The 24,243-nt window shown below is 43.7% G+C and overlaps 1 protein-coding gene and 1 long non-coding RNA gene across 2 annotated transcripts; one reads left to right on the forward strand and one right to left on the reverse strand.

Annotated features, from left to right (window-relative positions):
* Window positions 1-3,737: 3,737 nt before the first annotated feature.
* On the reverse strand, window positions 3,738-13,949 carry LOC307051259 (protein FAM170A-like; the record flags this gene model as incomplete). Its single annotated transcript, XM_079701586.1, has 4 exons — window positions 3,738-3,894; window positions 9,788-10,613; window positions 11,397-11,537; window positions 13,880-13,949. The coding sequence occupies 4 exons, from the start codon at window positions 13,947-13,949 to the stop codon at window positions 3,738-3,740; spliced, it is 1,194 nt and encodes a 397-aa protein (XP_079557712.1).
* Window positions 13,950-21,078: 7,129 nt separating this feature from the next.
* Window positions 21,079-23,823, forward strand: LOC307052063. The gene is made up of 3 exons (XR_013810851.1): window positions 21,079-22,028; window positions 22,163-22,300; window positions 23,614-23,823. It is a non-coding gene; the product is annotated as an uncharacterized lncRNA (long non-coding RNA).
* The last annotated feature ends 420 nt before the right edge of the window (window positions 23,824-24,243 follow it).

A 24,243-nucleotide genomic window follows, 5' to 3' on the forward strand; every position in this document is an offset into this window, starting at 1 on the left:
CGTACCAACTAGAAGTCTCCCTTAGAAGATGCCTCAAGAGATGTCCAACTCCTCCTCTTCCCTACAGGTTGGCCCTTGTTGGCTCTTGGGCAATCCGTTGAAATGATTCAATACAAATAAAAATAGTCAAGTCTCCTAAATGGCTGAAAAACTTGTACCACTTATTGAACCAGCAGTGCTGCCTAGTGCTCACCAGGGCTGTTAAGTTTGCAAGGTTGCCAGGCGCACAGCAGGATTCTGTGACCTCAATGATGACATCAGAGCATTCTGTGGACCTAGGTTCAGCACAGTCTCTGCAATAGCACAGGCCCCGTTTTCAAGAACAATTCCTGTTTCCCAGCCGAACCTTTCCCATGAAAGGGAAAGGTTCATACCATATCTATTATAAATTGTATCATAACATATCTATTATAAAATGAACATTTTTTTTAATTTATTTTTTATTTTTTTATTTTTTTTTGCTTTATAACAAATTTAATCAGTTATACATATACATATGTTCCCATATCCTCTCCCTTTTGCGTCTCCCTCCCACCCTCCCTATCCCACCCCTCCAGGCGGTCACAAAGCACCGAGCTGATCTCCCTGTGCTATGCGGCTGCTTCCCACTAGCTATCTACCTTACGTTTGGTAGTGTATATATGTCCATGCCACTCTTTCACTTTGTCACAGCTTACCCTTCCCCCTCCCCATATCCTCAAGTCCATTCTCTAGTAGGTCTGTGTCTTTATTCCTGTCTTACCCCTATGTTCTTCATGACATTTTTTTTTCTTAAATTCCATATATATGTGTCAGCATACAGTATTTGTCTTTCTCTTTCTGACTTACTTCACTCTGTATGACAGACTCTAGGTCCATCCACCTCATTACAAATAGCTCAATTTCATTTCTTTTTATGGCTGAGTAATATTCCATTGTATATATGTGCCACATCTTCTTTACCCATTCATCCGATGATGGACACTTAGGTTGTTTCCATCTCTGGGCTATTGTAAATAGGGCTGCTATGAACATTTTGGTACATGTCTCTTTTTGAATTACGGTTTTCTCAGGGTATATGCCCAGCAGTGGGATTGCTGGGTCATATGGTAGTTCTATTTGTAGTTTCTTAAGGAACCTCCATACCGTTCTCCATAGTGGCTGTACCAATTCACATTCCCACCAGCAGTGCAAGAGTGTTCCCTTTTTTCCACACCCTCTGCAGCATTTATTGTTTCTAGATTTTTTGATGATGGCCATTCTGACTGGTGTGAGATGATATCTCATTGTAGTTTTGATTTGCATTTCTCTAATGAGTAAAGATGTTGAGCATCCTTTCATGTGTTTGTTGGCAGTCTGTATATCTTCTGTGGAGAAATGTCTATTTAGGTCTTCTGCCCATTTTTGGATTGGGCTGTTTGTCTTTTTGTTATTGAGCTGCATGAGCTGCTTATAAATTTTGGAGATTAATCCTTTGTCAGTTGCTTCATTTGCAAATATTTTCTCCCATTCTGAGGGTTGTCTTTTGGTCTTGTTTATGGTTTCCTTTGCTGTGCAAAAGCTTTTAAGTTTCATTAGGTCCCATGTGTTTATTTTTGTCTTTATTTCCATTTCTCTAGGAGGTGGGTCCAAAAGGATCTTGCTGTGATTTATGTCATAGAGTGTTCTACCTATGTTTTCCTCTAAGAGTTTGATAGTGTCTGGCCTTACATTTAGGTCTTTAATCCATTTTGAGCTTATTTTTGTGTATGGTGTTAGGGAGTGATCTAATCTCATACTTTTACATGTCCCTATCCAGTTTTCCCAGCACCACTGTCCTTTCTCCACTGTACATTCCTGCCTCCTTTATCAAAGATAAGGTGACCATATGTCCGTGGGTTTATCTCTGGGCTTTCTATCCTGTTCCATGGATCTATCTTTCTGTTTTTGTGCCAGTACCATACTGTCTTGATTACTGTAGCTTTGTAGTATAGTCTGAAGTCAGGGAGCCTGATTCCTCCAGCTCCATTTTTCGTTCTCAAGATTGCTTTGGCTATTCGGGGTCTTTTGTGTTTCCATACAAATTGTGAAATTTTTTGCTCTAGTTCTGTGAAAAATGCCAGTGGTAGTTTGATAGGGATTGCATTGAATCTGTAGATTGCTTTGGGTAGTAGAGTCATTTTCACAATGTTGATTCTTCCAATCCAAGAACATGGTATATCTCTCCATCTATTTGTATCATCTTTAATTTCTTTCATCAGTGTCTTATAATTTTCTGCATACAGGTCTTTTGTCTCCTGAGGTAGGTTTATTCCTAGATATAAAATGAACATTTTGATTGGAGATCTTTTAATGTCTTTTATATAGAGATTTAATATTAATATTTTAAATGGTCTCCAGTTTCCCTGTGGATTATTGACATTTTAAACTCTGCGCTTCCATTTTCCCTCAATACCTGTAATTTTGTCACGGCTATTTCTGTACTTAAAGATGAGGAACTATATAATTGATTTCTTCATTTTTTCCCCATCTCTTTCCAAGGTACTGAATTTGATTGTGTCTTACGAATTAGTGAAAAATGCTAGTCCTTGAGTCAGGACATTGGGCCCTTTACCAAGTCACTCAACCTGTCTGGGCTTCAGCTTCTGTCTGTGCTATCGAGAGGCTTGGCCAAGCTGACTTTTCAAATGCTGTGTTTCTTTGATTCACTCTCACGTACTGATCTGCTACTTAAGAAGAGGGCCTGTTCTCATAAAGTAAGAACAGTCGTTTTCTAATCCTTGGGTTGGGCGGAGTTTAAGTGGTCGTACTCAGTTTGTTAGTTATATTTACTTTTACGTATGCTTAGCTCTAAATAATTTATATGGCTCTTGTGACTATTTTTAGATCTTCTTTTTTTCTTATTTTCTTTTACAGTTTCTAATTTGTTATCGCCAGTGTAGAGGAGCCTGATTGATTTTTATAATTTATTGACCTTGTATCTGTCTGCCTTGTTGAACCGTCTTATTAGTTCCTGCTAGTTTACCTGTGGGTTCTTTTGGGTTTCCTACATAAATGAACATATTAAATGTAAATAATGTGTTCTTTGGATAAAGTTTATTTTCTTGCATCTCTATATATAGAAGCAATATGTTGAATTGATTTAAATATTTAAATACTTACATACCTGTTATCATACTCTAAGATTCTTTATCTTATTTTCTTTCAATCAATATTATCTTTTCAAGATTTATCCACATCAGTCCATATAGATCTAGGTCTTTGATTTTTGACTGTTTGATATTATTTCATCACATGCGTATAGCATCATTTATTTTCCATTCAAGCATTATTGGACAATTGGATTGTTTCCCTCCCTTCTCTAGAACAAACAACGTTTCCTAGAATATCCCTGAAGATGTCTGACAGTCGAGAAGGGCCAGGCTGCCCGAAGATTCCTACTTGCTTTTAGCCACCTTCCAACAGGCCATCTCCAGCCAGCAATTTGAAGCACAGATGAAATGAAAACTCCCCCAAGTGTGGAGATCTTCGGAGCTTCCTAGAAGGTGGGAGGTTAATGATAGGCATCCTGCTGGGATCCCAGGGGAGTCTGAGCTGGCCTGAAGCTCATCTTCCTCCTCCACCTCTCAAGAGAAATGTGGAGGAAAGAAGACTTCAAAAACTGTGAGTAGGCAGAGGGAGAGAGATTGGGGGCCGAAGCTGCAGCTGAGGTCTTGGAGTGGGCTGTGAGGACGCAGAGCCTCTAGAGAGCCAGGCTCTGCCTTCTGAGCACTTCTCCCCTAAGGCTGCTCATCATTCAGGTGATAGCAGGCATATACAGCCGACTCGGCCCACACTGTCACAGAAAGCCTTATCAGAATCTCTTTGTCTTCATACACTCTTGTGTCTGTTACTTGGTTATTGCCTTTGGTACTCCACTGATGTGAACCACAGTCGCTAGGGGATGGAGGACACTAGTGACCCATCTTGCTCTTGTGGCCTCAGTCCACAGGTTGAGGGTAAGGGAAGAGGCCAAATGAAGGTCAAGAAGGAAAGATGGAGTTTGAAGAGAAGACCTGAGTTAAGGGTGTCTTCTCAAGTCTTGATGAATGAAATGTAGCTCCAGTACCTGAAGTCCTGCTTGTTCTCAAGGCTGACCACGGGGCTGGGTGCACTCAGTGAAGGAACCGTATACACTTAGTATTTCCTTGCTTGCTCACACTTGCCCTCCTCTGATACACACTCTGCAAGACTGATGTTCCCCTGAAACAACTTTCCACCTGCCACTGTCATCTCATGAACATTTGCTTCCCCTTCCTAGTGTCCCCCTAGAATGCCATTGCAGCCAATTCATAATTTGATAATCATGCTTCTTACCATAGTCTCAGCAACTTCTGATAAATTTTATTCACTTTATTCCATAGTCTTCACACATCACTAATCTTCCTTAACTTCCTAGCTGCAGGTTAACCCATTCGGAATCATTTCTTTTTCTTTCTCTTCTTTGGCAAATCCTTTCTATGTTTTAAGGTCTTTTTCTTGTCTCTCTACCATCCTGCCTTCCTGAACTTCTTTTTTTTCCGTTTAAGTAACCTTTCAATCTCCTTCCCCAACTTCCTCATAAACATTTAGAGTTTATTCCTCACAAGTTAGACAGCCGTTTATGAATGGCCAGGCATAATGGACTCAGAATGAGTTGGCACCCCCGAGGTACCTGTCTTGCTGGGGAGCCACAGATGAAGGGCTGGCTGCTGGACACATGTTTGCATGGAGTCAGGCTGAGTGGCCTCGGGGTGTTTGCTCTGCACTTGTGTGTGTTTCTCCCTAGTTGGTTTCCTTGTCCAGCCACCTCTGACCTCCCTCCATCCAGCCCAGGGCATCCTTCTAATCAAGGGGGAAGGATGTTTGTCTCGTTTTCCATCACATCCTTTCCCCAAAGTTTGGTTGTGAGTTGTTCCCATTCCAAAGACCTTTCCTCTTTGAAGAGAAAAGAGAAAATCTTTTCTCTCCTTTTCTCTCACTTCACTTCTGCTCTATTATCTCCTCCGTCCAGAATGGCCCACTGACTCAAATGGGTGTAGATCCGAAGATGGCAAGAAATGCCAGCAATTGTGAAATAATAATACGGATGTATCAGGAGAACTTGAAAACTTTTATCCCGCCACATTAAAAAAAATTGCACTTCCAGTGTATTCAAAGTCTCAGTGTAGAAACACAAACGATGTAGAAATTGAATGACACTCAAGTTTTTCTTTCCTCCTTTCCTGATTTATTCTAATCCTCAAAGTTAACATGATGAACTATTTGTTATGTAAACTTTCAGACATTTTCTACACACGCACACTTTTCTTTTTTTTCACATAAGAGTGTGAACTAGGTCACTTTCAACATGCTGTGATTCTGTGATTCACTGTCTCCCACCGAGTCATCCACTGATAAAGTAATCTGTTTCATGGAGAAATATGTCCAATAGCTAATAGCCAATGTCTGTGGAGTGCTTACTCTGTGTCGGTTTCTTGTAACTACTTTACAGATCTTTTGTACAACGTACCCATGGACCAGGTACAATTATAACCCCCAAGTGACAGATAAGTGCAGATAAGTACAAATAAATACAGAGGCCAAGTGACTTGCCCAAGACACTGGAGCAAATCAAAATCCATGCCTCTGTAATCATTTTGCTCTATTGCCTCTGTCTGGGAGGCTTGATGATTTGGCAACTAAAACCTTAAATATCATGTTCCATTTTTATATCTGTGACACAAGCGTGGGGCTGTGATACGGGGTAACTAACCTGACTACTTTTGAAAACCCTTATGCACCTGGATGAAAGTAAGCCAGGGACTGCAAGCTATAGATTTAAGATTTCCTACCAACTTTCAAAAATAGCTTCTTGAATGCAATTTATGTAATGTCAAGGCTAGGATGTAGTCCAAATAGTAACAGAAAAATGGAGATCTGTAGAAAAATACTTAAAGTTGACAAGTATTGGGAGTGTAGTATTTTTGGGGCCAGCGTGTAGACCACAGGAAAACTTGCTGTTTCCATCCCAAAGGGAAGAGCTCTGTATTGCAACTGCCAAGGTCCCTGGGGCAGCAAGTGTGCTCACTGCTTAGTAAAGAAGCATCCTCAGTTTGATAGAATCATATGGGAGCCTTACATTTGGTTAGCAGGTTCTACATTCTTTTTTTTTTTTTTTTTTTTTGTGGTACGCGGGCCTCTCACCGTTGTGGCCTCTCCCGCTGCGGAGCACAGGCTCCGGACGCGCAGGCCCAGCAGCCATGGCTCACGGGCCCAGCCGCTCCGCGGCATATGGGATCCTCCCAGACCGGGGCACGAACCCGTATCCCCTGCATCGGCAGGCGGACTCTCAACCACTGCGCCACCAGGGAGGCCCTACATTCTTGATGTAATAATATTTTCAGGGTGTGGGAGGGTATCAAGCTCTGAAAATACCCTTGGAGAGATTTGCTTATGAAGTTTGGATTTTCAATCTCCCTAATACTTCTTTACTGAACACCGGGAGGTTTCCTTCACTTTTCAGAATCATGTTGTTTCTCCCTTGTCGAATGAACTTCCAAATACTTTTGGATGAGCTATTAAGTTTGGAAAAAAATAAACATCTCTTCAAAATAAGGAAGATGATAACAATGACAAGTAGAGAAGGCTCTAAAATGGAGAATATACTCCATTATAGCCAATTAATGGGAGTGGGAAGCTCGTGCTCACTGTCCAGGACATAGAACTAAAAGCTGAGGATGCTCTGAGGCATCTCTTGGATCTCTATAAGCCTCCATCATTTCTGATGAGTAGGGTTGACAGATAAAATATAGGCTGTTCAGTTAAATATGAATGTCAGAAAAACAACGAGTACATTTTGAAGATAAGTATGCCCCAAATAGTACATAGGATCTACTTATACTAAAAGTGATGACTTATTATTCATGTGAGGTTCAAGTTTAACTGGTTATCCTGTATTTTTATTTAGTAAATCTGACAGCCCTACTGATGATCCACAATGGAGGCAGTTCAGGAGCGGTACATGCTGGCTCTCGGACAGTCAGAAATGGCTTCAGCAGATCCAGGTACAGTATGAAATTCTTTTTGGATGTAGCTCAGAAGCCATGGCCAGCCCTTGACTGCAAGTACTGCCTCGGGTTTCCCTGAGGTGGGGTAAACCGTCCTCTTAATGGCCTTTTGGTAAGTCTGGAAGACCATATCCAAGGGGAGCCCCAAAGTCAGTTTCATCCTCACAACCATGTTTCCAATTCCTGGAATTGGCTGCATGTGACTCACAAGAGATGAGGAGGTTTGTGACAATTGGGAGTGTCATAGCTTGAACCCTTTGTAGGTAAAGTTTTGGTGTTCTGAGAGTTTTAACAGGAGCAATGTGAAAGACTCCAGGTCCCCAGGTAGATAGAAATAATCCTGTTCTACTTCTGTGTATGTGACACGTCTCTAATAGTTCACAGAGCAAATATCTGGTCTTAGAAAGAGTGATCCAAGCTTGGATGTTTCTGGTGACGAGGCAAGGTCGTGAGTTTGAAGTTCACCTTTTATGGTTGAGGAGACAATAAAGTTGTCAGAAGGGCAATCATGGAGGAGACGTTGGCTTCATCCATTGTGCAGGCTTGTATATGTGGTTCTATCTAGATTGTGTTTCAAAGGTGGAGCTTGTTTACAATTACGAACATTCTCTGACGTGCTTTTTGGACCTTCATTCCCAGAGCAAGAGCAGTGCCAAGGCTCTAGACATGCCATGGATATTCTGAGCTGTCGGTGGCATTTCCCAGGTACTGTTCCCTTGGTGCCGCTCCTTGAAATGTCCAAAGGGATGATCATCTGTCTTGTGGCGGGTCCTAGCATTGTGAAAGGAAGCTGCTGCACCGGGCTCAGAGGATTTGGGCTGTGGTGGGAGGAGTAGTAGTACTACGACTATAAATTGTATCACAGCATATCTATTCCAGCTTGAGAGTGGGGTTGGGGGTTATGAAGGGGGACTTTTATTGTACTTTTATACATTGTCCCCTTGAAAATAATTCAATTTATAAAAATTAATTAATTTATTTTGGGCTGCATTGGGTCTTTGTTGCTGCTAGCGGGCGTTCTCTAGTTGCAGTGAGCGGGGGCTACTCTTGGCTGTGGTGCACGGGCTTTTCATTGCAGTGGCTTCTCTTGTTGCGGAGCACGGGCTCTAGGCACGCAGGCTTCCGTAGTTGTGGCACGTGGGCTCAGTAGTTGTGACACACGGGCTCTAGAGCGCAGGCTCAGTGTTTGTGGCGCGCGGGCTTAGTTACTCCGTGGCACGTGGGATCTTCCCAGAACAGGGCTCGAACCCATGTCCCCTGCCTTCGCAGGCATATTCTTAACCACTGCGCCACCAGGGAAGCCCAATAATTCAGTTTTTTATAAAGAGAATATTCCTAATATTCTTCCAAAATTTTAAAAATATATAGTTGGATAACACTATGAAAAGTTAACTGATATATTTTTTTATTATTTCTCTTTGCTCCCTGGATTTTTTCCCCCGTCCAGTCAGCTAGGCACTCTGAGTTCACTGCATTAGGAAGGTAAAGACTCAGCAGAAATGAGGGAGAAAAAAAGAAAATTCTCAGCTTTGGAATGTTCAAAACAGAGGCCACAGTAGAACAGGTGAGAATTCTGTGCACAAAAAATAAATGTCGTCTCAAATGTAAAAAAGTATTCTCTGCACTGGGAGGCAGGAGAGGGAGGGAGGGAAGGACTGAAGGAGAGAGATCAGTGTGACCAGGGACATGGAGACTGTGCTTGAGGACGATAGGCCCAGGAAGAGAATCAGAATCTGGAGAAGATTCAGCCTGCACGCGATCATTGCCTCAGCTCAGACCTCGGGAAATTCAGAGAGAGAGTGGGAGTAAGTCAGGAGGGCCACGCGCATAGTCTGTGTGGCAGGGGTTGTGGCCATTCCCTATTTGTGAGAAGTCCCCAGCAATTTCCAGGCCTCCTTCTGGAAAATGCTGGCGGACGTCTCTAGCGCTTATGTGAAAGCTTGTTCACAAACCTTGAAAGATACAGATGTAGATGACTGATAGATAGATGCATAGATAGAAAAATGTAATTAACTCAAACATCCAGGAAAGGTTTGGAAAATGCCCTTTATTGCATATGATGTTCATATTGTCATATGATGTTAGACTGAGTGCCGGTCTCTTCATCCTCCTTCAGACCATGGCATTCTGTCTGCTACTATCCCGAGGGTCCTTTCTTCTCCCTGGAAGGGATAAAACAAATGAGGTAGAACAGGAAGAGACAAGCAGCACTACAAGCTCTGCTGGTCAGCGTTACCCTCCAGCGTTGCCTTAATGCTCAGAGCCACACACACCACAGTGAGCTTGGCTCCAGATCAACTACCACGCAACGAAGGTTCTGGAACATTTCCATATCTCGGGGAACCTCATTTCCACGTGACTCTCTTTCATATTCCCCTTTGTCACAGAAGGCTAGGTACAGTGGTCCAGGTGAGATCTCAGCTCAGGCCAAAGGCTCTCAGACCTCAAAGTTCCGGTCCTGCAAGGGCCCCTGTCCTCTCTTGAGACCACTCCTGGCTCTCTCTGCCGAGAAGGAGCTGCTGGCAGTACACCCTCTAAGAGTTGAGGTCCATCGTGCAGACCCTGAGAAAACTCCTAGGAAAAGGGTCCACATTCTTGTTGAAGTCAACAGAGCTCAATTCCTTTGGAAGTGCTGGGTGTGTCCCAAGTTGATGCAACTGCAGAGCCATTAGGTAAACCAGCACATGTGTGCGGCCCCTTCCCTTAGACTCCTCTGGGCCCTCGTGACATAGGCTCAGAAGACTGCCAGCCTCAAGCCTTACCTCTTCCAAGGCCACACCGTCTCCAGGATCTTCTGTCCCATGAATCTCAGTTGCTGTGTGGAAATCAAAAGAGAGGAAAGACACTGCCTGCAGGGTCTCTTCGGGTTGGGGCCTTCTAGCTTCTCTTCCTCCTCCTCCTCGTCCTCCTCGTCCTCCTCGTCCTCCTCGTCCTCAGAGGTGGTCTTAGGTTCCACACTGCCCTCCTCCTCAGGGGTGCTCTCGGATTCCACATTGCCCATGCACTGGGCCATGTTGAGATGAAAGACACGGCAGCTGAAGCCCTCCAGGACGCCGAACTTCACGTGCTGCTGGAGGATCTCCAAGGTGGGGAAGACCCGGCAGCAGGCCATGCACCTGAAGCCGGTCTCCATGGTCACCATCCAGTCCGGTGTCTTGGCCCTGGGTCTCTCCTGGACTGCAGGTGACCCTGATGGGCTGCCTGGCTCTGCCCTTTCCTCATACTCTTTCTCCTCCCCAGTGGGCTCACTGTCAGACAGGAGGCTTTCGGTGGACACATCAGAAGAGGAGTCAGTGGCTAGTGTGCACACATCCTCAGGAAGGATCACTTCTTCTATCGTCAGCTGCTTTTGAGGCAACTCCAAGGGTTTCTTTGTCTTCCAGGAGACAGCTACACCCTTGTTCACTTGTACCTGCATGTAGTATATTTTCATGCCCCTTTCCTCTTTGTCTGGGTGCAGATCGTTCTTACAGGGTGAAGAGGGTGAGGAGGAGACACAGTGTGATGGGGGAGCGGTCTCTCCTTCTTCCTGATCCTGGGCTAGGGGTGCTGTAGGCTGGGCAGTGTCTCGATGTGATCTCTGCATTCCTGAAAAAGGAAATTAAAAACATAGTAACATGCATGGGCCGTGCCGGAAGCTGAGGGAGCAGGTGTGGTAGACGAGAGAGGGACATTTGCATGACGTAGCTATGTCGTGAGCTTGGTGTCTGTTGGCCGTAGGACGGAGCAGTGTATCTGGTGTCATCTGTGGGCTTTTCATGTGCGTGTGGGGGGATACTGGAGCGGTGTCTGTATACAGGGTTGTGGAGTATGGTGGTGAGGGCTGTGGTATGTGAGGGATGCGGCTGGATGCGTGTACAACGAGGAGTGTGAGTTTGGGAATATCGGTGGTGCATTACTTGTGGAATGGGGCTGTGGTGCTTGGGGTTTATGTGTGCACTGAGAAGGGCTGTGCCTGGAGGGCGGATGTATGTGTGAGCTGTGTGGACCTGAGCTGGATGGTCCTGCTCTCAGGCTGGAGGTCTGTGATGCAGAACTCTGTCCTTCTCTGGAAGCAAAGGCAAAGAGAAACCCTACATTTTCCTCTGAAGATGCTTAATCTGGTCCCTCTTCCCTCCACCTCAAGCCCAGACCTTTCCGGCCCCTGCTCCTTGACTTCCCCACCATGGTAGTACCAGGATTCACACACCCCCGCCCCAGACTCAGCTGGGATCCACGCCCTCGTAACAGCTCAGCCATCCTGCCCAGGCTCCTCCACAGAGCCCTCATCACCTCTGATGACCCTGGGTTTCCTCTCAGCCTCCCTGGGATCTGTGTGCCTCCTGCCTCACAGCCAAGCACCCCCTCACCTGAGGAGCCCCGCGCCCTTACCAGCGTAGATGAGCTTGCGTGGAGAAGAAGCACAGGAGAAGTATGTAGAGGCAGAGGAGACCTCCCCTGCCCCTGGGCTGCAGCCTTGGGCCACCACAGTGGATCCAAGCTGAGGGGGATCCTCTTGTGACTTCGAGATTCCTGAGGGAGGAATGAAAGGCTCAGGGTGGGTTCATCAGTCCTCTGTCCACAAATATTTACCGAGTGTCTGGCACGTGTCAGGTGCAGTGAATACACACAGTTGAGAGTGTGGTTCCCAGTGGATACTCCAGTATTTAATTCAAATCAGTACTTACTCTGTCACTGTCTTGGTAATGTAGGCCTCGGTGGTGACTGTGAGTATGTGGGAAGAGTGAGTGATGTGTATCAGTTAAGTCTGTGGTAAGTGTGGGGTTGGCATGGGGAGCACAGTGCAGATGTGTCTTATCTGTGTCTGTGGCCTTTGTGTGCATGGTTTCTGTTCACAAGTCAGGAATTCTGGGACATGTAACTTTTCCTCATTACATGGTGTGGCTTGTATTTATGGTGTGTGTTCATTCATTCATTCACCAAGATTCAGTAAGCAGCTACTCCTGTGTATCCGGCACTCTTCCATTTTTGTAGTCTCTGGTAACGCTGCACATTCTAGTAGAGGAAGACACACACTAAACAAAAATACAATAAATATATAATACCTGAGCTGGTGGTAAGTATATAAGGGTTGCCAGACTAAGCGAAGAAAAATACAGGGCACCCAGTTAAATTTCAGTTTCAGATAAACCCAGAATAATTTTTTCGTGTAAGTATTCCCATGCAGTATTTGGTCTTACTTATTTTTAGTGTAAGTATGGCCCACACAATATTTGGGACATACTGATACTGAAAAATTACTTGTTGTTTATCTGGAATTCAAATTGAACTGGATAGCCCATATTTTATCTGGCAACCCTGACATGGCTTAGTGAGACTGTGGTTCACTGTGGTTTGTACAAAGCGGGTCTGGCATTACTCAAGAATGTGTTACAAGTGTGGTGTGTATGACACGTGACTGGTTCTTATAGAGGTATTTAGCGATGGCTGAAGTTAGCTGTGTTTGTGCGAGAGTTGAGGAGATATATATATATATAGTGTGTGTGTGTGTGTGTGTCATATATATATAGTGTGTGTGTCTATATACATATCTCCAGCGTTTGGTGTTGGAGGAGAGGATTGTGATACAGGTGGGTTGTATGAGAACGTAGTACAGGAGGGATGCGTGTATATACCTACATGTGCTGTGTGTGGTTTAAAACGGAAGTTATATGTGGGGTATGTGATATTTTTGCTGTATCAGAGTGTACATGGGTGTATGAGTTACTGTCTCATAAAACACCCCTACCAAGATTTCTGTATACACTCTTACATACACCGAGTGTCACCCAGGTCCAGGCAGGGTGACAAGAACTTTACCACGCAGGCTTTATATCTGATAAGCACTCTACCCCCATTCATCCTGCTCTTCTCCGCACTACCACACACTTACACACACACACACACACACACACACACACACACACACACACACACACACAGGAATAGAGAGAAAAATATTCTGAATGGTCAGGGGCAGTCATTGCCTTTCCCAGCCTGTCCCAGCCACTACCTGAAAATCTGCCTGCTGTCTAGAGCTCCATTCCCAGGGCCCATCCTACAGTCTCCAGGGCCCTGGGCCTGGTAGGAGCTACTGGGCTCTAATCTGGGGCAGAGGCCTCTAGCTGGAACTCTGGGGTGACCACCCCCTCCCAGGGCAAGCTACTCGCCTACATTTAGTGCACGCAGGCATCACGTGGCCCGTGGCTCTCAGAGCTCCCCGCAGGACCCTGAGGACATTTCTCACCCCACCAACGCGGTCTCAGTCTCTGGAAAGCCCTTCCCTTCCCTTGGTCTCCTTTGGGAAATTGTTCCTGTTGAAGGAATAAAACCTCCTTGCTTTCAGTATGACACCATCCCTAGGCAAACAATTGTCTTTTGAACTGTATTCCACTTGTCAAGATATTTTTCAACAGCGCCTTCAACTCATGGGGCTTCTCTTTCCACTTTGGTAAAAGAGGCCAAGCAACTCATGGGTCTCTCTCCGCATCCTTGCATCCTTCACATCCCCCACCTCATGACCCCAAGGAAAGATCCAAGAGAATCAGAGAGAAATCGGGGACTGAGAAAAGCCTGCACCTCTAGGTCTCTGCAAGCAGGATGCAGCCTGCTGTGAGTCCGACAAAACTCCAGGCCCAGCAGCCCCAGGAGAGAGTCCTCAGACCAGCGGAGCTGACCTCCCATCTCCCAGGGGCATCTGGCCGTTCTGTGCCGTCTCACACCACAGGGACCCTCCGGATGGATACGGCAGGATCAGTGAGACAAGGTCTCTCGCTCCCTGCTTCACAGGTGACACGTTCTCAGTCCCCCGCTTCCTAGAGAAGGTTCAGTTTGGCAGAAACCCATGTGCCCCAGACAAGTTGCCCCCCACATACCTCCTCCGTTCTCGGCAGTTTCCTGGGACTCTTCGTTTTCCAGATGTTTCCTCTTTTGTCGCCGTTTCATCGTACCAACTAGAAGTCTCCCTTAGAAGATGCCTCAAGAGATGTCCAACTCCTCCTCTTCCCTACAGGTTGGCCCTTCTTGGCTCTTGGGAAATCCGTTGAAATGATTCAATACAAATAAAAATAGTCAAGTCTCCTAAATGGCTGAAAAACTTGTACCACTTATTGAACCAGCAGTGCTGCCTAGTGCTCACCAGGGCTGTTAAGTTTCCAAGGTTGCCAGGCGCACAGCAGGATTCTGTGACCTCAATGATGACATCAGAGCATTCTGTGGACATAGGTTCAGCACAGTCTCTGCAATAGCACAGGCCCCGTTTTCAAGAACAGTTCCTTTTTCCCAGCCGAACCTTTCCCGTGAAAGGGAAAGGTTCATACCATATCCATTATAAACTGTATCATACCGTATCTATTATAGAATGAACATTTTGATTGGAGATCTTTTAATGTCTTTTATATAGAGATTTAATATTAATATTTTAAATGGTCTCCAGTTTCCCTGTGGATTATTGACATTTTAAACTCTGCGCTTCCATTTTCCCTCAATACCTGTAATTTTGTCACGGTTATTTCTGTACTTAAAGATGAGTAACTATATAATTGATTTCTTCATTTTTTTGCCATCTCTTTCCAAGGTACTGAATTTGATTGTGTCTTACGAATTAGTGAAAAATGCTAGTCCTTGAGTCAGGACATTGGGCCCTGTACCAAGTAACTCAACCTGTCTGGGCTTCAGCTTCTGTATGTGCGATGAAGAGGCTTGGCCAAGCTGACTTTTCAAATGCTGTGTTTCTTTGATTCACTCTCACGTACTGATCTGCTACTTAAGAAGAGGGCCTGTTCTCATAAAGTAAGAACAGTCGTTTTCTAATCCTTGGGTTGGGCGGAGTTTAAGTGGTCGTACTCAGTTTGTTAGTTATATTTACTTCTACGTATGCTTAGCTCTAAATAATTTATATGGCTCTTGTGACTATTTTTAGATCTTTTTTTCTTATTTTCTTTTACAGTTTCTAATTTGTTATCGCCAGTGTAGAGGAGCCTGATTGATTTTTTAAATTTATTGATCTTGTATCTGTCTGCCTTGTTGAACCATCTTATTAGTTCCTGCTAGTTTATCTGTGGGTTCTTTCGGGTTTCCTACATAAATGAACATATTAAATGTAAATAATGTGTTCTTTGGATAAAGTTTATTTTCTTGCATCTCTATATATAGAAGCAATATGTTGAATTGATTTAAATATTTAAATACTTACATACCTGTTATCATACTCTAAGATTCTTTATCTTATTTTCTTTCAATGAATATTATCTTTTCAAGATTTATCCACATCAGTCCATATAGATCTAGGTCTTTGATTTTTGACTGTTTGATATTATTTCATCACATGCGTATAGCATCATTTATTTTCCATTCAAGCATTATTGGACAATTGGATTGTTTCCCTCCCTTCTCTAGAACAAACAACGTTTCCTAGAATATCCCTGAAGATGTCTGACAGTCGAGAAGGGCCAGACTGCCCAAAGATTCCTACTTGCTTTTAGCCACCTTCCAACAGGCCATCTCCAGCCAGCAATTTGAAGCACAGATGAAATGAAAACTCCCCCAAGTGTGGAGATCTTCGGAGCTTCCTAGAAGGTGGGAGGTTAATGATAGGCATCCTGCTGGGATCCCAGGGGAGTCTGAGCTGGCCTGAAGCTCATCTTCCTCCTCCACCTCTCAAGAGAAATGTGGAGGAAAGAAGACTTCAAAAACTGTGAGTAGGCAGAGGGAGAGAGATTGGGGGCCGAAGCTGCAGCTGAGGTCTTGGAGTGGGCTGTGAGGACGCAGAGCCTCTAGAGAGCCAGGCTCTGCCTTCTGAGCACTTCTCCCCTAAGGCTGCTCATCATTCAGGTGATAGCAGGCATATACAGCCGACTCGGCCCACACTGTCACAGAAAGCCTTATCAGAATCTCTTCTTCTACATACACTCTTGTGTCTGTTACTTGGTTATTGCCTTTGGTACTCCACTGATGTGAACCACAGTCGCTAGGGGATGGAGGACACTAGTGACCCATCTTGCTCTTGTGGCCTTAGTCCACAGCTTGAGGGTAAGGGAAGAGGCCAAATGAAGGTCAAGAAGGAAAGATGGAGTTTGAAGAGAAGACCTGAGTTAAGGGTGTCTTCTCAAGTCTTGATGAATGAAATGTAGCTCCAGTACCTGAAGTTCTGCTTGTTCTCAAGGCTGACCACGGGGCTGGGTGTACTCAGTGAAGGAACAGTATACACTTAGTATTTCATTGCTTGCTCACTCTTGCCCTCCTCTGATACACACTCTGCAAGACCGATCTTCCCCTGAAACAACTTTCCACCTGCCACTGTCATCTCATGAACATTTCCTTCCCCTTCCTAGTGTCCCCCTAGAATGCCATTGCAGCCAATTCATAATTTGATAATCATGCTTCTTACCATAGTCTCAGCAACTTCTGATAAATTTTAGTCACTTCATTCCATAGTCTTCACACATCAATAATCTTCCTTAACTTCCTAGCTGCAGGTTAACCCATTCGGAATCATTTCTTTTTCTTTCTCTTCTTTGGCAAATCCTTTCTATCTTTTAAGGTCCTTTTCTTGTCTCTCTACCATCCTGCCTTCCTGAACTTTTTTTTTTCCATTTAAGTAACCTTTCAATCTCCTTCCCCAATTTCCTCATAAACATTTAGAGTTTATTCCTCACAAGTTAGACAGAGGTTTATGAGTGGCCAGGCATAATGGACTCAGAATGAGTTGGCAACCCCGAGGTACCTGTTTTGCTGGGGAGCCACAGGTGAAGGGCTGGCTGCTGGACACATGTTTGCATGGAGTCAGGCTGAGTGGCCTCAGGGTGTTTGCTCTGCACTTGTGTGTGTTTCTCCCTAGTTGGTTTCCTTGTCCAGCCACCTCTGACCTCCCTCCATCCAGCCCAGGGCCTCCTTCTCATCACAGGGGTAGGATGTTTGTCTCGTTTTCCATCACATCCTTTCCCCAAAGTTTGGTTGTGAGTTGTTCCCATTCCAAAGACCTTTCCTCTTTGAAGAGAAAAGAGAAAATCTTTTCTCTCCTTTTCTCTCACTTCACTTCTGCTCTATTATCTCCTCCGTCCAGAATGGCCCACTGACTCAAATGGGTGTAGATCCGAAGATGGCAAGAAATGCCAGCAATTCTGAAATAATAATACGGATGTATCAGGAAAACTTGAAAACCTTTATCCCGCCACATTAAAAAAAATTGCACTTCCAGTGTATTCAAAGTCTCAGTGTAGAAACACAAACGATGTAGAAATTGAATGACACTCAAGTTTTTCTTTACTCCTTTCCTGATTTATTCTAATCCTCAAAGTTAACATGATGAACTATTTGTTATGTAAACTTTCAGACATTTTCTATGCATGCACACTTTTCTTTTTTTCAAATAAGAGTGTGAACTAGGTCACTTTCAACACGCTGTGATTCTGTGATTCACTGTCTCCCACCGAGTCATCCACTGATAAAGTAATCTGTTTCATGGAGAAATATGTCCAATAGCTAATAGCCAATGTCTGTGGAGTGCTTACTCTGTGTCGGTTTCTTCTAACTACTTTACAGATAATTTGTACAACATACCCATGGACTAGGTACAATTATAACCCCCAAGGGACAGAAAAGTGCAGATAAGTACAAATAAATACAGAGGCCAAGTGACTTGCCCAAGACACTGGAGCAAATCAAAATCCATGCCTCTGTAATGATTTTGCTCTATTGCCTCTGTCTGGGAGGCTTGATGATTTTGCAACTAAAACCTTAAGTACCATGTTACATTTTTATATCTCTGACAAAAGCGTGGGGCTGTGATACGGGGTAACTAACCTGACGACTTTTGAAAACCCTTATGCACCTGGATGAAAGTAAGCCAGGGACTGTAAGCTATAGATTTAAGATTTCCTACCAACTTTTTTTTTTTATTTTTTTATTTTTTTATTTTTTTTTATTTTTTTTTTTTTTGCGGTACGCAGGCCTCTCACTGTTGTGGCCTCTCCCGTTGCGGAGCACAGGCTCTGGATGCGCAGGCTCAGCGGCCATGGCTCACGGGCCCAGCCGCTCCGCGGCATATGGGATCCTCCCAGACCGGGGCACGAACCCGTATCCCCCGCATCAGCAGGCGGACTCTCAACCACTGCGCCACCAGGGAGGCCCTCCTACCAACTTTTAAAAATAGCTTGTTGAATGCAATTTATGTAATGTCAAGGCTAGGATGAAGTCCAAATAGTAACAGAAAAATGGAGATCTGTAGAAAAATACTTAAAGTTGACAAGTATTGGGAGTGTAGTATTTTTGGGGCCAGCGTGTAGACCACAGGAAAACTTGCTGTTTCCATCCCAAAGGGAAGAGCTCTGTATTGCAACTGCCAAGGTCCCTGGGGCAGCAAGTGTGCTCACTGCTTAGTAAAGAAGCATCCTCAGTTTGATAGAATCATATGGGAGCCTTACATTTGGTTAGCAGGTTCTACATTCTTGATGTAATAATATTTTCAGGGTGTGGGAGGGTATCAAGCTCTGAAAATACCCTTGGAGAGATTTGCTTATTAAGTTTGGCTTTTTCAATCTCCCTAATACTTCTTTACTAAACACCAGGCGGTTTCCTTCACTTTTCAGAATCATGTTGTTTCTCCCTTGTCGAATGAACTTCCAAATACTTTTGGATGAGCTATTAAGTTTGGAAAAAAATAAACATCTCTTCAAAATAAGGAAGATGATAACAATGACAAGTAGAGAAGGCTCTAAAATGGAGAATATACTCCATTATAGCCAATTAATGGGAGTGGGAAGCGCGTGCTCACTGTCCAGGACATAGAACTAAAAGCTGAGGATGCTCTGAGGCATCTCTTGGATCTCTATAAGCCTCCATCATTTCTGATGAGTAGAGCTGACAGATAAAATATAGGCTGTTCAGTTAAATATGAATGTCAGAAAACAACGAGTACATTTTGAAGATAAGTATGCCCCAAATAGTACATAGGATCTACTTATACTAAAAGTGATGACTTATTATTCATGTGAAGTTCAAGTTTAACTGGGTATCCTGTATTTTTATTTAGTAAATCTGACAGCCCTATTGATGATCCACAATGGAGGTAGTTCAGGAGCGATACATGCTGGCTCTCGGACAGTCAGAAATGGCTTCAGCAGATCCAGGTACAGTATGAAATTCTTTTTGGATGTAGCTCAGAAGCCATGGCCAGCCCTTGACTGCAAGTACTGCCTCGGGTTTCCCTGAGGTGGGGTAAACCGTCCTCTTAATGGCCTTTTGGTAAGTCTGGAAGACCATATCCAAGGGGAGCCCCAAAGTCAGTTTCATCCTCACAACCATGTTTCCAATTCCTGGAATTGGCTGCATGTGACTCACAAGAGATGAGGAGGTTTGTGACAATTGGGAGTGTCATAGCTTGAACCCTTTGTAGGTAAAGTTTTGCTGTTCTGAGAGTTTTAACAGGAGCAATGTGAAAGACTCCAGGTCCCCAGGTAGATAGAAATAATCCTGTTCTACTTCTGTGTATGGGACAAGTCTCTAATAGTTCAGAGAGCAAGTATCTGGTCTTAGAAAGAGTGATCCAAGCTTGAATGTTTCTGGTGACAAGGCAAGGTCCTGAGTTTCAAGTTCACCTTTTATGGTTGAGGAGACAATAAAGTTGTCAGAAGGGCAATCATGGAGGAGACGTTGGCTTCATCCATTGTGCAGGCTTGTATATTTGGTTCTATCTAGATTGTGTTTCAAAGGTGGAGCTTGTTTACAATTATGAACATTCTCTGATGTGCTTTTTGGACCTTCATTCCCAGAGCGAGAGCAGTGCCGAGGCTCTAGAAATGCCATGGATGTTCTGAGCTGTCAATGGCATTTCCCAGGTACTGTTCCCTTGGTGCTGTTCCTTGAAATGTGCAAAGGGATTATCATCTGTTTTGTGGCTGGTCCTAGCATTGTGAAAGGAAGCTGCTGCCCCTGGCTTAGAGGATTTAGGATGTGGTTGGGGTAGATGGGCCAAATTTAGGTAACTGGTGTTACTATAGACAAGGAGAACAAATTATTGGAAGTGGAGTTGTCTGGGATGGGAATGATGTTGTTGCAATTTCACAAATGCTCCAGGACCAAGGAAGACAACCAGAAGTACTGGGCTTTGTTTTAGGTTGCAGGTAAGAGAGGGAGGGATGGACTAGAGATTGAGCTCATACAGCTGGTCAGTGTGTTGTTCATTCATTCATTCATTCATTCATCCAACACGTATTTACTGAGTTACTATCATGTGTCACGTTAGTCTCTTAGGTTTTGTGATACGATAGTGAAGAAAACAACTTCTCAGTCTTTAAGGAGTGTATAGTTCAGTCAGAGAGACTGGTAAAGAAATAGGTAATTACAACATAGGAAATAAGTCATTTGATAGAGGAAGTAGGTGTTTGTGGGTGTAAACAGGAGGGTAAATTTAACTAAGTCCAGTGGTGGAGGTAGGGAATGGGAGACCCAGAGGGACTTCTTGAACGAAGTGATAGTGGAGATCAGCAGGGTGAGTAGCAATTTTCCAGGACCTTCCCAGGCAAAGATGGAAGGAAGAAAGAAAGTTTCAGGCAGAGGGACCACTCTGAACAGAATCCTTAAGATAAAGACAATATTTTATGTTCTTCAGCATGGCTGGGGCATGAACTCTGAGAAAGGGGGTTGATAGGAGATATGGCTGGAAAGAGAGCCATGGCTCTGTCATTTAGACTTTGTTCTGTAAGCAATGGGGATTCATTAAAGGTGAAGGCAGAGGAATGACTCCATCAGACTGTGTCCTAGAAAAGTCACTTAGGTGACTGTGTATAGGGTGGGTTTAACTGAGCATCAGCGTGGACAGTAAGCTCAAATTTTTCTGTGTGGGACCAGTGTCACACATGGGACTATGTAGGGCACCAGATTCAATGGGGCAATGAATGTTTTTTGGTTTTTTCCCCTTTTTATATGAGGCTAGGCAGATGATGCCATGCCTTCGTTCCATTAAGAGCAATGTGAAATCAGTGAAATCTCCTAAGATTCTTCAAGGCAGATTTTTCTTTGTATTATTTTAAATTCCCTCAAGACCTGAAAGGGCCATTGCTGTAGAAAAGGGGTCTGGTACATGTAACACCTGGATGGAAATAACAGCTTATGGGAAAAAATGGAATTTGAGGAATTCTGGGGCAGGATGCTGGAAGTAGATGACCGCAAAAGGCCTTTCCAAGTCACAGCCTTATAGCTCCTGGTCCTCTTTACCTTCTCCTCTTCCTGACCCCAACCTCATGAGGATGACAGTGTACTCTAGAGACCTTTGATCAAATCCTGCCCACAACAGTCTGTGGTTTGAAAGTTACAAAATTCCCTGAGAATTGGTAAGCTATCTTCCTCATTAGTCATTTAGTACCATTTATAATTTCCGAACAGCTACTGTTTATAGAGCCCTTGCTTTCCATTTCTGAGTGTGTTTTATCATTATTCTTTTTGATCTTGGAAATGGAATCTTTAACAAACCACCAATTAACCATGAAATGTCACTGCAGCAAAACATCAGTATTCTCCATGGGGTTTGTTGTACTTGGATTTGACCTTCATTGTTCATTCTTGGACTGTCTTCCTAGTTTGTGGCTTATTTGGATTCGCATTTCTTCTTTTTGTTGATTACTTGAAAGCTTTTGTGTAGAAATTAAGCTGGTAAAATAACATAGAAAGCTTTTCCCCTATGATAGTCCCTTTCTTTTGATACCAGTAATTAAAAGTGTGCTGTGATAGCATTAGAGGACTTAAAGTTTGAAGGTTTTTTTTTTTTCCTTTTTTTTGCGGTACACGGGCCTCTCGCTGTTGTGGCCTCTCCCGTTGTGGAGCACAGGCTCCGGACGCGCAGGCCCAGCGGCCATGGCTCAGGGGCCCAGCCGCTCCACGGCACGTGGGATCCTCCCGGACCGGGGCACCAACCCGTGTCCCCTGCATCGGCAGGCGGACTCTCAACCACTGCGCCACCAGGGAAGCCCAAGTTTGAAGGTTTTAAGAATGACTTGGAGGCTCAGGAGTGAAAAGGGACTAATACAAGTGAGTATGAATTATTATTTTGCTCAAAATACTATTTAAAAGAGATTAGAATTTAGGTTTATTGAAGAAAATGGTTATATTTGAGCTATTTGAAGTTCTAACAGTCAGATATTCTTTGAAAATCTATTTTAAAGTTCTAACTGGTGATCGTAGAATAAAATTGCCACTTGATGGAATGTGGAATGTGAAGAGGTGAAAGAAAAGTCAGACTGGAATGATGCTACAAAAAAAGAAACTTCCCATCATGACCAGGCAGAGCGAATGGAAATCAGGTGGGAAAGGACATAGAAGCAGAGATGGTTTTGTGATTCCTGGAGCCTGCAGCCCTTTGAAAGTGCTACCCACCATGGGGCAGGTGCAGAGCACCAAATGAGAGCCTCTCGTAAAAGTCCACGCGGCAGAGGTGGCAGGGGCACCAGGTGGGAAGTCTCTCCGTGTTTGGTACACAGGCTGGAATTTCCAAGATATGAAGACACAGGTCTTTCTCTGAAAGGGGCGGACTGTGACGTGTTTTAGATAGAATTTCCAGAGCTAATGACATACTCAAGCTAAAGAAAATATATCTGTCCATCTAGGGACACTGAAAACAGTGGGAGGCAGAAAGAGAAAATGTGTTGGCAACTGAGAGACCTGGGCTGGTGTCTGTTACTTCAGTAAATTACTTAATGCCTCTGAGTCCAGCTTCCTCCTCTATAAACTGGTGATGTACTAATAAGATTGTTGTGGGCATTAAATGAGATCATGGACGTTGGGCCATTGGTACAGTACCTGGCACATAAGAACTGTTTAATAAATGGAAACCAGCACTCATTATTCAAATGATAAGAATAGTGCATCTCAGGCTCTTGTTGAGAGAGGTTTCTTATTATCTATTCTAATTGCTAAGATGACTTGTGAAGCCCTCTGAATTTGCATTTGCCAGTTGCCTGCTATTGGCAATTTGTTCAATGTCCCTCCTATATTTCTTAGACCCTACCATTTTGTGCATGTGGCAAACTTTCAATTGCCATTATTTGGCATTTTCCAGCCCAGGAACTTCTGAAGCTGTTGAAGTCTGCTCTGCCTGTGTAGATGGCAGGAAGGAAGTGAGGGGAATTAATAGCTTCCCAGCAGCAGTCCTCAACCAAGGACTGATGGGAGTGGGTATCTAAATGCCCCAGCTCCCTGGCCCTTCAAGTTGGAAGCTTGTGTTTCCCAGAGTTTCTCTGTGGATTACCTCCACTTTTCCACACTATTACCTGGCTATAACACAGTATTTAATGCTTGCCTTCTCTTCCCTATCTCACTTTCCTATTGGAGTTTCTTCCATTTCTCATATTAACTATTTGAACTGGAATGTTTATGACTGGGTTTGATTCTGGGAGAACCCATAGGAAGTCATTTTCTTGAGAGAAAACAGTTGTCAAGTTGCCTTCTATGAAAAGGTATTAAATAATAGAAAAACTTAAGCTTTCTTTATGGTCGCTTCATTTTTCCCTATGCGCATTAATTGGCTACAGTATTGTTTAAATAATGATATAATATAGAAGTGATACAAAAAGCAAAAGGACACTGCTGATTTTAGAATATTTGTTTTCATGTTAAGCATCTAAGACACATCAGTTATGTGAAATGAAAACATGATGACCCAAAACCTATGGGATGCAGCAACTGCAGTTCTAAGAGGGAAGTTTATAGCAATACAATCCTACCTCAAGAAACAGGAAAAATCTCAAATAAACAACCTAACCTTACACCTAAAGCAATTAGAGAAAGAAAAACAAAAAAAGACCCAAAGTTAGCAAAAGGAAAGAAATCATTAAGATCACATCAGAAATAAACAAAAAAGAAATGAAGGAAACAGTAGCGAAGATCAATAAAGCTAAAAGCTGGTTCTTTGAGAAGAGAAGCAAAATTGATAAACCATTAGTCAGACTCATCAGGAAAAAAAGGGAGAAGATGCAAATCAACAGTTAGAAATGAAGAAGGAGAAGTAACAACTGACACTGCAGAAATACAAAGGATCATGAGAGATGACTACAAGCAACTCTGTGCCAATAAAATGGACAACCTGGAAGAAATGGACAAATTCTTAGAAAAGCATAACCTTCCGAGACCGAACCAGGAAGGAATAGAAAATATAAACAGACCAATCACAAGTGCTGAAATTGAGACTGTGATTAAAAATCTTCCAAGAAACAAAAGCCCAGGACCAGATGGCTTCACAGGCAAATTC

The sequence above is a fragment of the Hyperoodon ampullatus genome, assembly GCF_949752795.1.
Source record: "Hyperoodon ampullatus genome assembly, chromosome: 4".
Taxonomy (NCBI): domain Eukaryota; kingdom Metazoa; phylum Chordata; class Mammalia; order Artiodactyla; family Ziphiidae; genus Hyperoodon; species Hyperoodon ampullatus.